The sequence below is a fragment of the Bubalus kerabau genome, chromosome 22, assembly GCF_029407905.1.
Source record: "Bubalus kerabau isolate K-KA32 ecotype Philippines breed swamp buffalo chromosome 22, PCC_UOA_SB_1v2, whole genome shotgun sequence".
NCBI classification, from domain to species: Eukaryota; Metazoa; Chordata; class Mammalia; order Artiodactyla; family Bovidae; genus Bubalus; species Bubalus kerabau.
The window spans coordinates 26024341-26038445 of NC_073645.1; the positions used below are offsets into that span (position 1 = coordinate 26024341).

Consider the following 14105-nt stretch of genomic DNA (forward strand, 5'->3'; position numbering starts at 1 on the left):
TTTTACAGACGAAGAACACAAGATGCAAACGCTGAAGAATCTGCAGTCAAGCAACTAACCGGCAGAACTGGGACAGTAATCCATCACACCTTTTGATTTTAAACCATAGGTTTGCTGAAATTGTCCTCCATCCTCTTCGTTGATGTTTCACTGAGCCGCGTCTTCTTCAGGATATCAACTGAGTATTTTAAATTAAAGTGGGCAAAGCACAACCTCCGCTAGGCGCATGCGTCCCTTCCTTTTCCCACGGTAGGAAAAAAAAGACACCACCTCCTTTCCTTCCGCTTTGCACATCTTTTGGCCCGGGCGACTCGCCATCGCCCTTGGGGAGGCGTTCACTGGCCGAAGTGATGGCGACCGGGACCCCAGATTCGCAAGTGCGATTCGGTCAGTCCGTGAAGGGGCTTCTGACGGAGAAGGTGAACACCTGTGGTACTGACGTGATCGCTCTAACCAAGCAGGTTCTGAAGGGCTCCCGGAGCTCCGAGGTAAGCTAGGAGTGACCTCTCCGGGCCTAGCACCTTGGGAATCTCTTTTCTTCCTTGTCTGTGTGGAAGGAGGTGGGGTGGCCGCATTGCATCCTGGGAATTGTAGTCCGTGAACTAGCGGAGACGAGAGGAGAGCTCGTTCGCGGAGGGCGTGCTTTGCACTCTGAGGTGTGTCTCTGGACAGGACTTATGGTTCTACGAGCCGAGGAGGGAGCAGAGGGGAATGGGGTGGGGAAGAAACCAAAGGATAAGAATCGGTGCTTTAAAGCATACATTGCGCTAGGAGACGGATGAGATAGTGATTCTATCGAGTTCCTCATTTTTTTCTCAGAGTTGTCTTTAGTGAAGATCTGTCCCTTTTGGCCCCCAAATTCCGCGTGGTTTTGCCCTCAACATCCCAGATTCCTTTCAGACTTTATTTCTGCGCTGTCTTCCTTGCTGCTCTGGGGCCTTTCTCTAGTTGGGACGAGTGAGGGGCCTCTCTACTTTTGCTGTTCGCGGGCTTCTCACTGCGGTGGCCTCTCCTGTTGCGGAGCACAGGCTCTAGGGCGCGTGGGCTCAGTAGTTGTGGCGTGGGGGCCTAGTTGCCCTGCAGCATGTGGAATCCTCCCCGACCAGGGATCCAACTGGCCTCCCCTGCATTGCAAGGCGGATTCTTAACCACTGGACCACCAGGGAAGCCCCCTTCAAGACTCTTCTATATCGTGTGTCCACAGATTCATTCTTTTCTGACTTGTCTTTCTGGTCACGTTTTTGGTTTTCTGTTAGCTTTCTCCTTTGCCGTGATTTTCCTCTCATCATCCTCTGGCTAGTTCCATGAATGGGATTGTTTGATGGCTTTTCACACCAGCAAGCTTTATATGTGTACGCTTTCTCCTAAAAGAGACCTATCCATTGTACCTTGAGAATTCAACCAAGTGAAATGAAACTATATGTCCACACAAAGACTTGTATGTGTTCATAAACATTTATCCAAAATAGCACCGAATTGGAAGCACTCCAAATGCCCATATGGCAGGTGATTGGACCAACAAAATAGGTCTAATGACCCAGCTTTTCAGCTTCTAGGTTTTTACCCAGGAGAAAGGAAAACATGTCCATCGTTTTGTTACAGAGACCAGCCATGCACATGGTGTATCATGTAAGATGTCCAGGTTTGGATTCTTTAAAATGGAAGATATCTTAAATATGCTTGCAGAATAATCTGGGGACAGAGTCTTTAGGTTTCTATAATTTCTCCTGTAGACCATTGTCTTGCTCATAATTAATCCAATAGCAGTGTATCTTAGCTACTCATTTTCAACAAGTATATTTGATTTTATAGAAATAGCAACTCTTTCTCCCCCACTCTTCTTTTCCTCATATTTCATCATTATTCCATTAAGTTATATAGTTCCTTTAGCAAGCATGATATGTCTGCAAGTCTTCACCTTCATATATGAATGTTCAAAGTATTAGTTTAGGGTCTGGTAGAATTATCTTTACAAAATTAGCTTTTACCTTATGTCCTTAGTTTCTATTGATAGTGACATCTATTTCTGCTTTATTGACTATGCCAAAGCCTTTGACGGTGTGGATCACAATAAACTGTGGAAAATTATGAAAGAGATGGGAATACCAGACCACCTGATCTACCTCTTGAGAAATTTGTGTGCAGGTCAGGAAGCAACAGTTAGAACTGGACATGGAACAACAGACTGGTTCCAAATAGGAAAAGGAGTACGTCAAGGCTGTATATTGTCATCCTGCTTATTTAACTTCTATGCAGAGTACATCATGAGAAACGCTGGGCTGGAAGAAACATAAACTGGAATCAAGATTGCCGGGAGAAATATCAATAACCTCAGATGTGCCGATGACACCACCCTTATGGCAGAAAGTGAAGAGGAACTCAAAAGCCTCTTGATGAAAGTGAAAGTGGAGAGTGAAAAAGTTGGCCTAAAGCTCAACATTCAGAAAACAAAGATCATGGCATCTGGTCCCACCACTTCATGGGAAATAGATGGGGAAACAGTGGAAACAGTGGCAGACTTTATTTTTCTGGGCTCCAAAATCACTACAGATGGTGACTGCAGCCATGAAATTAAAAGACGCTTACTCCTTGGAAGGAAGGTTATGACCAACCTAGATAGCATGTTCAAAAGCAGAGACATTACTTTGCCAACAAAGGTTCGTCTAGTCAAGGCTATGGTTTTTCCTGTGGTCATGTATGGATGTGAGAGTTGGACTGTGAAGTAGGCTGAGCGCCGAAGAATTGATGCTTTTGAACTGTGGTGATGGAGAAGACTCTTGAGAGTCCCTTGGACTGCAAGGAGATCAGCCCTGGGATTTCTTTGGAAGGAATGATGCTGAAGCTGAAACTCCAGTACTTTGGCCACCTCATGCGAAGAGTTGACTCATTGGAAAAGACTGTGATGCTGGGAGGGATTGGGGGCAGGAGGAGAAGGGGACAACAGAGGATGAGATGGCTGGATGCCATCACTGACTTGATAGACGTGAGTCTGAGTGAACTCCGGGAGTTGGTGATGGACAGGGAGGCCTGGCGTGCTGCGATTCATGGGGTCGCAAAGAGTCGGACACGAATGAGCGACTGATCTGATCTGATCTGATAAGAAACAACTGTATAAAAAATGTGTTTACCGTAACACTATTGTTGAAGTAATTGATCTGGTGATCCCAGATAGGCTTTGTATGACGTTTCACATGGTATACTCATTTTAGGATCCAGAGGGCTTCCCAGGTGATTCAGTGGTAAAGAATCCGCCTGCTAGTGCAGGAGCTGTGAGTTCGATCCTTTGGGTTAGGAAGATCCCCTGGAGAAGAAAAAGGCAGCCCACTCCAATATTCTTACCTGGAAGAGCCCATGGACTGAGGAGCCTGACAGGCTATAGTCCACAGGATTGCAAAGAGCCAGACACAACTGAGCACACCCTCAGGCATCAGAGGAAAATCTACCTGTTTTAAAGAATTGTTGTGTCGCCTTTCACCAAATAAGAATTATGAAACTTACTGTGCTTCATGTTTTACCTTGGTAAGCTACCAAGTTTTTACTAAAACTACCACAGTCAGTTTTAGTGGTAGACATATCTACTTCTCCTTTTCATGATTTTTTAGATTCTTTTTCTGTTATTTTTTTTAATGTGTGTGTTTTATGTAGCTTAATTCATAAATCTTCATAACCACTGATAAAGGAAGTGCTTTTCTTACAGAGAGGAGTTTCACTTGTCCAAGTTCATGCAGTAGCTGGGAAGGGGTAGTACCAGGATTCAAACCTAGGCAGGCTGGTTCTAAACCCACACTCTTGGATGCCACTTCTCATGGCCCCTAGCTGGATTAAGTGGTCAAAAAGCCACAGTACCAGTGTTGACTGCCCTGACGTGGCTTGCTGCTTTCGGTTCCAGCTCCTCCTGTATTTTTCGCAAGAGTTTCTTCTGTAGTAGATTTAGATAAGGTGCTCAGTAAGTGGTATGGATTGAGTTAAGCTGAAACCAGTCCAGTTTTCTGGGACGGAGTTGATACACTTCTCAAGCCGGAACTTTGTCTTTATTTTAAAAATTGGTTAATATTTTATTTATTTTTAAATTGGAATATACATTAGTTCAGTTCAGTTCAGTCGCTCAGTTGTGTCCAACTCTACGACCCCATGAATCGCAGCACGCCAGGCCTCCCTGTCCATCACCAACTCCCGGAGTTCACTCAGACTCATGTCCATCGAGTCAGTGATACCATCCAGCCATCTCATCCTCTGTCATCCCCTTCTCCTCTTGCCTCCAATCCCTCCCAGCATCACAGTCTTTTCCAATGAGTCAACTCTTCGCACGAGGTGGCCAAAGTACTGGAGTTTCAGCTTGAGCATCATTCCTTCCAAAGAAATCCCAGGGCTGATCTCCTTCAGAATGGACTGGTTAGATCTCCTTGCAGTCCAAGGGACTCTCAAGAGTCTTCTCCAACACCACAGTTCAAAAGCATCAATTCTTTGGTGCTCAGCCTACTTCACAGTCCAACTCTCACATCCATACATGACCACAGGAAAAACCATAGCCTTGACTAGACGAACCTTTGTTGGCAAAGTAATGTCTCTGCTTTTGAACATGCTATCTAGGTTGGTCATAACCTTCCTTCCAAGGAGTAAGCGTCTTTTAATTTCATGGCTGCAGTCACCATCTGTAGTGATTTTAGAGCCCAGAAAAATAAAGTCTGCCACTGTTTCCCCATCTATTTCCCATGAAGTGGTGGGACCGGATGCCATGATCTTCGTTTTCTGAATGTTGAGCTTTAGGCCAACTTTTTCACTCTCCACTTTTACTTTCATCAAGAGGCTTTTGAGTTCCTCTTCACTTTGTGCCATAAGGGTGGTGTCATCTGCATATCTGAGGTTATTGATATTTCTCCCGGCAATCTTGATTCCAGTTTGTGTTTCTTCCAGCCCAGCATTTCTCATGATGTACTCTGCATAGAAGTTAAATAAGCAGGGTGACAATATACAGCCTTGACGTACTCCTTTTCCTATTTGGATCCAGTCTTTGTTCCATGTCCAGTTCTAACTGTTGCTTCCTGACCTGCATACAGATCTCTCAAGAGGCAGATCAGGTGGTCTGGTATTCCCATCTCTTTCAGAATTTTCCACAGTTTATTGTGATCCACACAGTCAAAGGCTTTGGCATAGTCAATAAAGCAGAAATAGATGTTTTTCTGGAACTCTCTTGCTTTTTCCATGATCCAGTGGATGTTGGCAATTTGATCTCTGGTTCCTCTGCCTTTTCTAAAACCAGCTTGAACATCAGGAAGTTCACGGTTCACATATTGCTGAAGCCTGGCATGGAGAATTTTGAGCATTACTTTACTAGTGTGTGAGATGAGTGCAATTGTGTGGTAGTTTGAGCATTCTTTGGCATTGCCTTTCTTTGGGATTGGAATGAAAACTGACCTTTTCCAGTCCTGTGGCCACTGCCGAGTTTTCCAAATTTGCTGGCATATTGAGTACAGCACTTTCACAGCATCATCTTTCAGGATTTGGAATAGCTCAACTGGGATTCCATCACCTCCACTAGCTTTGTTCGTGTGATGCTTTCTAAGGCCCACTTGACTTCACATTCCAGGATGTCTGGCTCTAGGTCAGTGATCACACCATCATGATTATCTGGGTCATGAAGATCTTTTTTGTACAGCTCTTCTGTGTATTCTTGCCATCTCTTCTTAATATCTTCTGCTTCTGTTAGGTCCATACCATTTCTGTCCTTTATCAAGCCCATCTTTGCATGAAATGTTCCTTTGGTATCTCTGATTTTCTTGAAGAGATCCCTAGTCTTTCCCATTCTGTTGTTTTCCTCTATTTCTTTGCATTGATCGCTGAAGAAGGCTTTCTTGTCTCTTCTTGCTATTCTTTGTAACTCTGCATTCAGATGCTTATATCTTTCCTTTTCTCCTTTGCCTTTCACTTCTCTTCTTTTCACAGCTATTTGTAAGGCCTCCCCAGACAGCCATTTTGCTTTTTTGCATTTCTTTTCCATGGGGATCTTGATTCCATGATCAAGACAGGGTCTTGATCCCTGTCTCCTGTACAATGTCACGAACCTCATTCCATAGTAAGACGGTATGTGTTGCAAGAGGGCATCAGAGGGCAAACACACTGAAACCATACCCACAGAAAACTGGTCAGTCTAATCACACTAGGACCACAGCATTGTCTAACTCAATGAAACTAAGCCATGCGCGTGGGGCAACCCATGATGGGCAGGTCATGGTGGAGAGATCTGACAGAATGTGGTCCACTGGAGAAGGGAATGGCAAACCACTTCAGTATTCTTGCCTTGAGAACCCCATGAACAGTATGAAAAGGCAAAATGATAGGATACTGAAAGAGAAACTCCTCAGGTCAGTAGGTGCCCAATATGCTACTGGAGATCAGTGGAGAAATAACTCCAGAAAGAATGAAGGGATGGAGCCAAAGCAAAAAGAATACCCAGCTGTGGATGTGACTGGTGATAGAAGCAAGGTCCAATGCTGTAAAGAGCAATATTGCATAGGAACCTGGAATGTCAGGTCCATGAATCAAGGCAAGTTGGAAGTGGTCAAACAAGAGATGGCAAGAGTGAATGTCGACATTCTAGGAATCAGTGAACTGAAATGGACTGGAATGGGTGAATTTAACTCACATGACCATTATATCTACTACTGCGGGCAGGAATCCCTCAGAAGAAATGGAGTAGCCATCATGGTCAACAAAAGAGTCCGAAATGCAGTACTTGGATGCAATCTCAAAAACGACAGAATGATCTCTCTTCGTTTCCAAGGCAAACCATTCAATATCGCAGTAATCCAAGTCTATGCCCCAACCAGTAATGCTGAAGAAGGTGAAGTTGAACGGTTCTATGAAGACCTACAAGACCTTTTAGAACTCACACCCAAAAAAGATGTCCTTTTCATTATAGGTGACTGGAATGCAAAAGTAGGAAGTCAAGAAACACCTGGAGTAACAGGCAAATTTGGCCTTGGAATACGGAATGAAGCAGGGCAAAGACTAATAGAGTTTTGCCAAGAAAATGCACTGGTCATAACAAACACCCTCTTCCAACAACACAAGAGAAGACTCTATACCGAATGGTCAACACCGAAATCAGATTGATTATATTCTTCGGAATCAGATTGATTATATTCTTTGCAGCCAAAGATGGAGAAGCTCTATACAGTCAGCAAAAACAAGACCAGGAGCTGACTGTGGCTCAGACCAGGAACTCCTTATTGCCAAATTCAGACTGAAATTGAAGAAAGTAGGGAAAACCACTAGACCATTCGGGTATGATGTAAATCAAATCCCTTATGATTATACAGTGGAAGTTTTATACATAGTAGTGTATATATGCCAATCCCAGTCTCCCAATTCATCCCATCTCCACCTTCCTCCCTTGGTATCTTCATCTGTGTCTCTATTTGCTGAAATGGCAACCCACTCCAGTATTCTTGCCTGGAGAATCCCAGGGACAGAGGAGCCTGTTGGGTGCCGTCTATGGGGTCACACAGAGTCGGACACGACTGACTCGACTTAGCAGCAGCAGCAGCAGCGTACTGACTTCGGGCTTCCCAGGTGGTGCCAGCTGTAAAGAACCTGCCTGCCAATGCAGGAGACATAATGAGAGACATAAAGAGGGCTCGATCCCTGGGTTGAGAAGATCCCCTGGAGGAGGGCATGGCACCCCACTCCAGGATTCTTACCTGGAGAATCCCACAGACAGAGGAGCCTGGCAGGCTATAGTCCACAGGGTCTCAAAGGGTTGGACATGACTGAAGCGACTTAGCACACACGCATGCATGCACACATACCAACTGTGTGTTTTTACTAGATCTCCTACATGACACTTACCATGTACCATATTGCATTTTTCTATAGTTACTTAGGACTTCCCTCATAGCTCAGTTGGTCAAGAATCCGCCTGCAATAAAGGAGACCCATGTTCAATTCCTGGGTTGGGAATATCCCCTGGAGAAAGAAATGGCAACCCACTCCAGTATTCTTGCCTGGGAAATCCCATGGACAGACGAGCCTGGCGGGCTACCGTACCTGGACTTGCAAGAGTCAGATACAACTTAGTGACAAAATCACCAACATAGTTACTTATGCATATTTTTGCCGTTTTCTTTACTAGGCCCTGAGGTTATGGGAGTATTACTGATGTTCAGTCCTTCTTAGCCCACAGAGCATTGCTTCCCTCTTCATCAGTCTCAACAAAGTTTTGTGTGACTATAAGACAAACTGGTGTTGTGATAAGTATGAGCAAGCCTGGGGGAAAATTCATAGAAATGTACAAAGATTCTATACTCAGATTGTTTTACAGGTGAGTTTCAGATGTTGTTCCACTTTAAGGAAACTGAAACTGGAGATCTTAGGTAATAGGTTATGTGCGTGGCTGGTTTATGCAAGCAAAAAATGCAGCAATGTCAATGATTATGTCTGTCATCATAGAAAAGGCCCTGGTCCTGCATGCCCACAGCCCTGACATTCCAGGTAATCGCAAGTCCCATCAGGTCTATCTTCTGAATAACTCTCAAGCCCTTTACCCTGCCTTTTTAAATTGTCACTTCTGTGGTTCGAATCACTCTCATTACTTTCCTAGAATACTGCTATGTTCTCCTAACCAATCTCTCTGCCTTTAGGCCTGCTCCCCCCCATCCCCCCCCCATCTAATCCATCTTGTTCACCACATGCTAAAACAGTCAATCTAATCATGCCACTTTTTTGTGGCATTATACTTCTGAATTCTAAGCACCAGCCTTTAGGTCTTAGCTTAGAAGTCACTTCTTTGGGCTTCCCTGGTGGCTCAGTGGTAAAGAATCCACCTGCCAATGCAGGAGACATGGGTTCAATCTCTCGTCCAGGAAGATCCCATCTGCCATGGAGCAACTAAGCCTGTGGCTACAACTATTGAGCCTGAGCTCTAGAGCCTGGGAGATGCAGCTACTGAAGACTGTATGCCTAGAGCCTGTGCTCTGCAACAGGAGAAGCCACCACAATGAGAAGCCCACGCACCACAACTAGAGAGTAGCCCCTGCTCGCTGCAACTAGAGAAAGCCACATGTAGCAACGAAGATCCAGCACAGCCAAGAATAATAAATAAATAATGAAATCAGGAATTAAAAAAAAAAGTCACTTCTTTTCGGAAGCCTTCCCTGAGTGCCTACCCTGAACTGGCTTAGTCACCACTGCCCCCAAGCTCCCCTGACATCTGGTGCATCCCCCTCAGCACCTACCACAAGGTGTCATAGGACCTTTGTCCTCTCTAATCCCAGCCTGTGAGCCCTGAAAGGATGGGGGCTATGTCTCTTACTGGCTTATAAGCACTTAATATATATTTGTTGAATGAATGAGGAAGATACTATTAGAATCTTCAATTTGTTGGTCACAATCCCTTGTCTGTAGGAGTTTGGAGTTTGCCATTTAAAAGTGGCCACAGGGAGGAAACAGGAACTCTCCTACTTGGTGGGAATGCAAAATGGTATAATCTTAATAGGGAGGGTGATTTGGCAATATGTAGTTCTTGCCTGGAGAATCCCAGGGACGGGGAGCCTGGTGGGCTGCCATCTATGGGGTCGCACAGAGTCAGACACGACTGAAGCGACTTAGCAGCAGCAGCAGCAAAATTAAAAGCCTCTGATCCAGCAATTAGAATCAAGATTCTGAGTCTATCCAGAGATGCCGGCAAAAAGATACAAAAAGATATGTAAGGTATTTTTTTAGCACTACTTATTAATATGATAGCAAAAGACAGGAAACAGCCCCAAAGTCTTTAGTAGAAGACTGGTTAAATAATCTTATGAGACATCTCTACAGTGGAGTGCTCGGCAGCCCTAAAAGAACAGGTGGAGATTCAATATTTATTGCTGTAGGTCTATCTCAGTATATATTATCAAGTGGACATGGCATGATGTGGAAGAGTGCATATGGTAGGGTACATTTTATGTAAGATGGGCAAAATATATACACATGTCCATTGTTTTATAAAGGAACAATGGAAAGATAAACCAAAAACTAACTTTAAAAATATGTATGCATAGAGGAGTGATACCAGGAGAGGAAGAGGCTGGATAGAAGGTCTTATTTTATTGTTTTGCCTTTAGAAGCACGTAAGATTTTACTAACTTTTGAAGTTAAAAAGAAAAATAAAAGTTGCTATAGGGAGAGAAGTCAGGAGGCTGGATCAGTGCTGGTTTCTTGTTAATTGGAAGTCATCTGACCCAGGGGAACAGGAAAGATTGGTAGACACACGTAACAGGAGCTGCCTTTCATGGCTGGACTTCGTGTCTGCCGTGAACAGGGTGCCTCAGGAAGCAGAACACCTCTGTTGATCTCTTCTTGCTGCTCAGTGTAGAGTCAGATCTGCTGACCACAGGCCACCCAGCTGAAACAGAGCTCACTCAGCCTCTCTCTCTCTCTTTCTCTCTCTGCCACAGGGCCCAGCTATCAATGAATTCATTAAAATCCGCTGCCACCTTCCTCCATTCTTTTCTCTTCCCCAGCTCCATCTAACCATTCTTCACATGGTACTTTCCCACTTTGAATCCCAGACTTCCTCCCAGGTCTTTCCCCAGCGCCCTACTCCCCTCCCCACCCCCTACATCTGTGTTTCTCGTTCCATTTCTGAACAGCTACATCCCTTTGTCCTTTAAAGCCCCATCCTAACTCTTGCCCTCTCCCTCCCCCCAGACAACTCCAAATCTCAAATTTGCCTTAGAGAGTCAGAAGTTAGGTTCTCGCTGGGCTTGTGGAGCCAAAGTTTTTTTTCGCAGACTTTTCCTCTCGGCGCTTGATGAGTAAGCTCAGCATTCTGGAGGACTTGGGGCAGTGGCCTTTGGAACAGATGTCGAGCCCATGCCAGCACTGCCATAGTGACAATGAAATGGATTTTCAACATGAACAAATGGGAAATTATCCTCCTTTACATTCGGAGGGTTTGTATTTGTATGGGGTGGCAGAGTAGGGGGAGGTGAGAGGGCCCTGGGAGAACAGCTGCAGAGAGAAGATTACAGGAAGTTTGGAAATTTTGATTATTACCATTTTATTTTTGTCTTCCAGCTGCTAGGTCAGGCAGCTCGAAACATGGTACTCCAGGAAGATGCCATTTTACACTCAGAAGATGTAAGAAACAATTTCTGTTACGATTTGAGTTTTATGTGCACAGTTTGTGTGGCTTCAGGGAAGTGGAATGCTCTATTTCTCTCTCTCTTTTTTTTAATGCAGAGTTTAAGAAAAATGGCAATAATAACAACTCATCTTCAGTACCAGTGAGTATGCGCTCTCCAGTGCCTGCTGTACTCGCTACACAGTCACTCTCTGCAGGCTGCTTCTTGTGGCCTTTGTGCTTTTGCTTATTTTCCTGAAGGCGGGAACCAGGAGTAAAGTGTCAGGAGGGTGGTGGGAGTGGGTGGGGAGGGGGTTAGTCAAGGATATATTCCCTCTGGAATAGATGCCTGAGACTGCAGAAGTTGGTGTACAGGGTGCGATCAGAGTGGCAATCACCTTTGTGAACCTCGCTCATATTTTGGGAGCTTCTTAGAGGGAGAGACTGCAAACCCCATAAGGCCAGGGCCCATCCAGGACCACACACATGCATAGCCCTTGGCACTTGGTGGACACTTAAGTGGTATTTGTCAACTGTCTGTGCCTGAGGGCTTTCCCAGAGTGGCTGCACCTTCCCTGGGGAATGGAGTACATCAGTGACCTTTATCTTACATTCCCACGTGCGTGCTAAGTCGCTTCAATTGTGTCACCTCAATGTATTTGACTCTTTGCAGTGCTTTGGACTATAGCCCTCCAGGCTCCTCTGTCCATGGGATTCTCCAGGCAAGAATATTGGAATAGATTGGCATGAGCCCTAACTACGTATAAATCATCCAGCAGATTCTGAAATATAGAGACTCCCTTCTCCATTATAGTTTTGGACAAAATTACAATTTAATTAACTTTTCATCTTACTTCATTTTGCTTTTTATTTTATGCAGTTGATATTACACTTAGGTACCTATTGGAAATATCTGACTGGGAATTTAACTCTTGATATTTAAATAGCTAAAACATTCATTTTGGGGGTATGTACCTATCAGGTATGTGACCCTTCAGCTCCACGTACCCAAACTGAATTTGAGCCATCCTTATAGTCGGTTGGACCACGTCCCTCACTCTGATAGAGTATTATTACATCTTTAGGTGTAAAATCCATCTTTTCAGCAACTCTGTGCTCAGATAGTGAAGAGGGATTCAATAGCACAATCTTAGGATAGGATGGACAGAAATAGAAAATGTGACAAGCTGGAAATTTGTCCTTCCTGTGTATATATCTGATCATAGATAACTTCTTCTAGGTTGCTACATTTTCTTATGTTTATTTTTCTCTTTCCTTCTCTGATTTAGGCAAGAAGCTATTCAGAAGAAGTAAGTAACCCCAAAGGTAGAGGAGTAGGGGGCCAACTAACTGTAGCAAGCTGGGGGGAATTACACTGCTGGGCCTAGGATTAGTATGAAGCCATGGTTGACATAGACCCTTAAATTGATTTAGGTTCTAGGATAGCTCACTGAAAATATAAAGAATATTTCAGAGGCGTGCAGTAAGTCAATTCACTTCTAGCACAGGCTTTCTAAAAGTTATAGGGTGTAGAGAGCCAACCTTCAGGAGTAGACAACTTTTTACATTGGTAATATTTGTTAAGTAGAGTAAATGTGCTGTAGTCATTGAACAGACTTGTATGTTTGTATGTGTGTATTTTTTTTAAGTGGACTAAATCAGTCCCTTGCAATATTGTTTATATAATAATTGGCTTTACAGATCTTTTCTTCATATTTTAAACATGTCTGGTCCCCCCCGCCAGTGGACCAATATAAATTTTTGATTTAGCTTCAGCAGAACTATGCATATATATTTTGTGCAAATACTCTGTGCAAATCATTTGCACAATGAAATGCCTTTTTTTTTTCCCACATCGGTTGATTTTTTTTTTTCAGTATCTAGTTCTCCATTTTTCTAGGGAGAACATATGATATTGTACTTTCAGGGATAGTAAACTGTTACAAACAAAGAATATAGAGAAATATACCCCTATCTTTGCACCCAGTCATGAATCTGACCCCATTAATAGCCCCCACATTTAAAGCCAAAAGAAAATATGATTGCATAGAGGAGTTGCTATGATGACAAGATGCCCATTGTAGATAAACTTTTTTCTCTATCCTAATTTATAGTGTTGAGCAGTCTTCAAATCTACAGGACCAGTTGAATCATCTATTGAAATAGAACGAGTTAGAAGAGGGCAAAAGCACTTCTTTGCCTGACCCTGAGGAGGAAGTATCTTACATACCATGTGCTATGGGTTTGATTTTCCATTTTCTTCTCCAAAAGTTAAGTTAGAAAAGATCTGTGATGATGAACAGTTTCTCCTGAAAGGAAATTAGATGACTAAATTTTAGAAGCACTTCTTAAATCAAACCAACCCATGTTCTTAATGAATTTTTAAGTTGTTCTGTTAGTTTGATATTAAAACAAAATTAAAAGATGTCTTAGTTTTTCCCACAGAATTTTAATATGTCAAAAGCCATGTTGTCTAAATGTGTTTCTTAAGCAAATACTGAGTAGTGTTTTAAATTCAGACTTAGAGATTCTACTGTGAATTTATAAGAATGATTAATATTTTTTAAAGACTTTTTTTTTCTTTTAATCATACTTTCAGGAAATATTTTAATTTCATGGTCACAGAATGATGATTAGGTAATACCGGTTGTTTTCTTTTCTAGTAACTAAGAAGAGATACTTATTTTATTTGTTGGAGCAAATTCCTTCATGAAAATTAGGCAAATGGTATCATATCTGGCCAGCTGTAACTTCCTGCCTTGACCTTCATTCCTAGGGTTTCTTTGTTGTTGTGACTCTTGATTAAGTGGCCTTGGGTTCATTTTGTAATTTTGCTAGTCGTCAGCAAATTCACTTGTATGACATTATTGCCAAGTGAGAATGCAGCTAAATTACCAAGATTGAAGTATAAGCTTGTGCCATGTAGAAAACCTTATGTTTGTAGACATATACCCGTGTTCACTGAATTTATCTTATTAAATGTCATTGCCTTTGTTCTCAAGTC

General features: G+C 43.2%; 1 protein-coding gene across 4 annotated transcripts; it reads left to right on the top strand.

Annotated features, from left to right (window-relative positions):
* Positions 1-297: 297 nt before the first annotated feature.
* Positions 298-14105, top strand: BORCS7 (BLOC-1 related complex subunit 7). Of its 4 annotated transcripts, XM_055560348.1 has the most exons (6): positions 298-488; positions 8449-8490; positions 11056-11118; positions 11221-11264; positions 12391-12411; positions 13216-14105. In XM_055560348.1, the coding sequence occupies exons 1-6, from the start codon at positions 351-353 to the stop codon at positions 13265-13267; spliced, it is 360 nt and encodes a 119-aa protein (XP_055416323.1). In that variant the 5' UTR covers positions 298-350; the 3' UTR covers positions 13268-14105. The 4 variants fall into 4 exon arrangements, with proteins under 4 accessions (XP_055416323.1, XP_055416325.1, XP_055416324.1 ...); XM_055560350.1 differs by lacking the exon at positions 8449-8490; XM_055560349.1 differs by lacking the exons at positions 12391-12411; positions 13216-14105 and adding an exon at positions 11775-12378.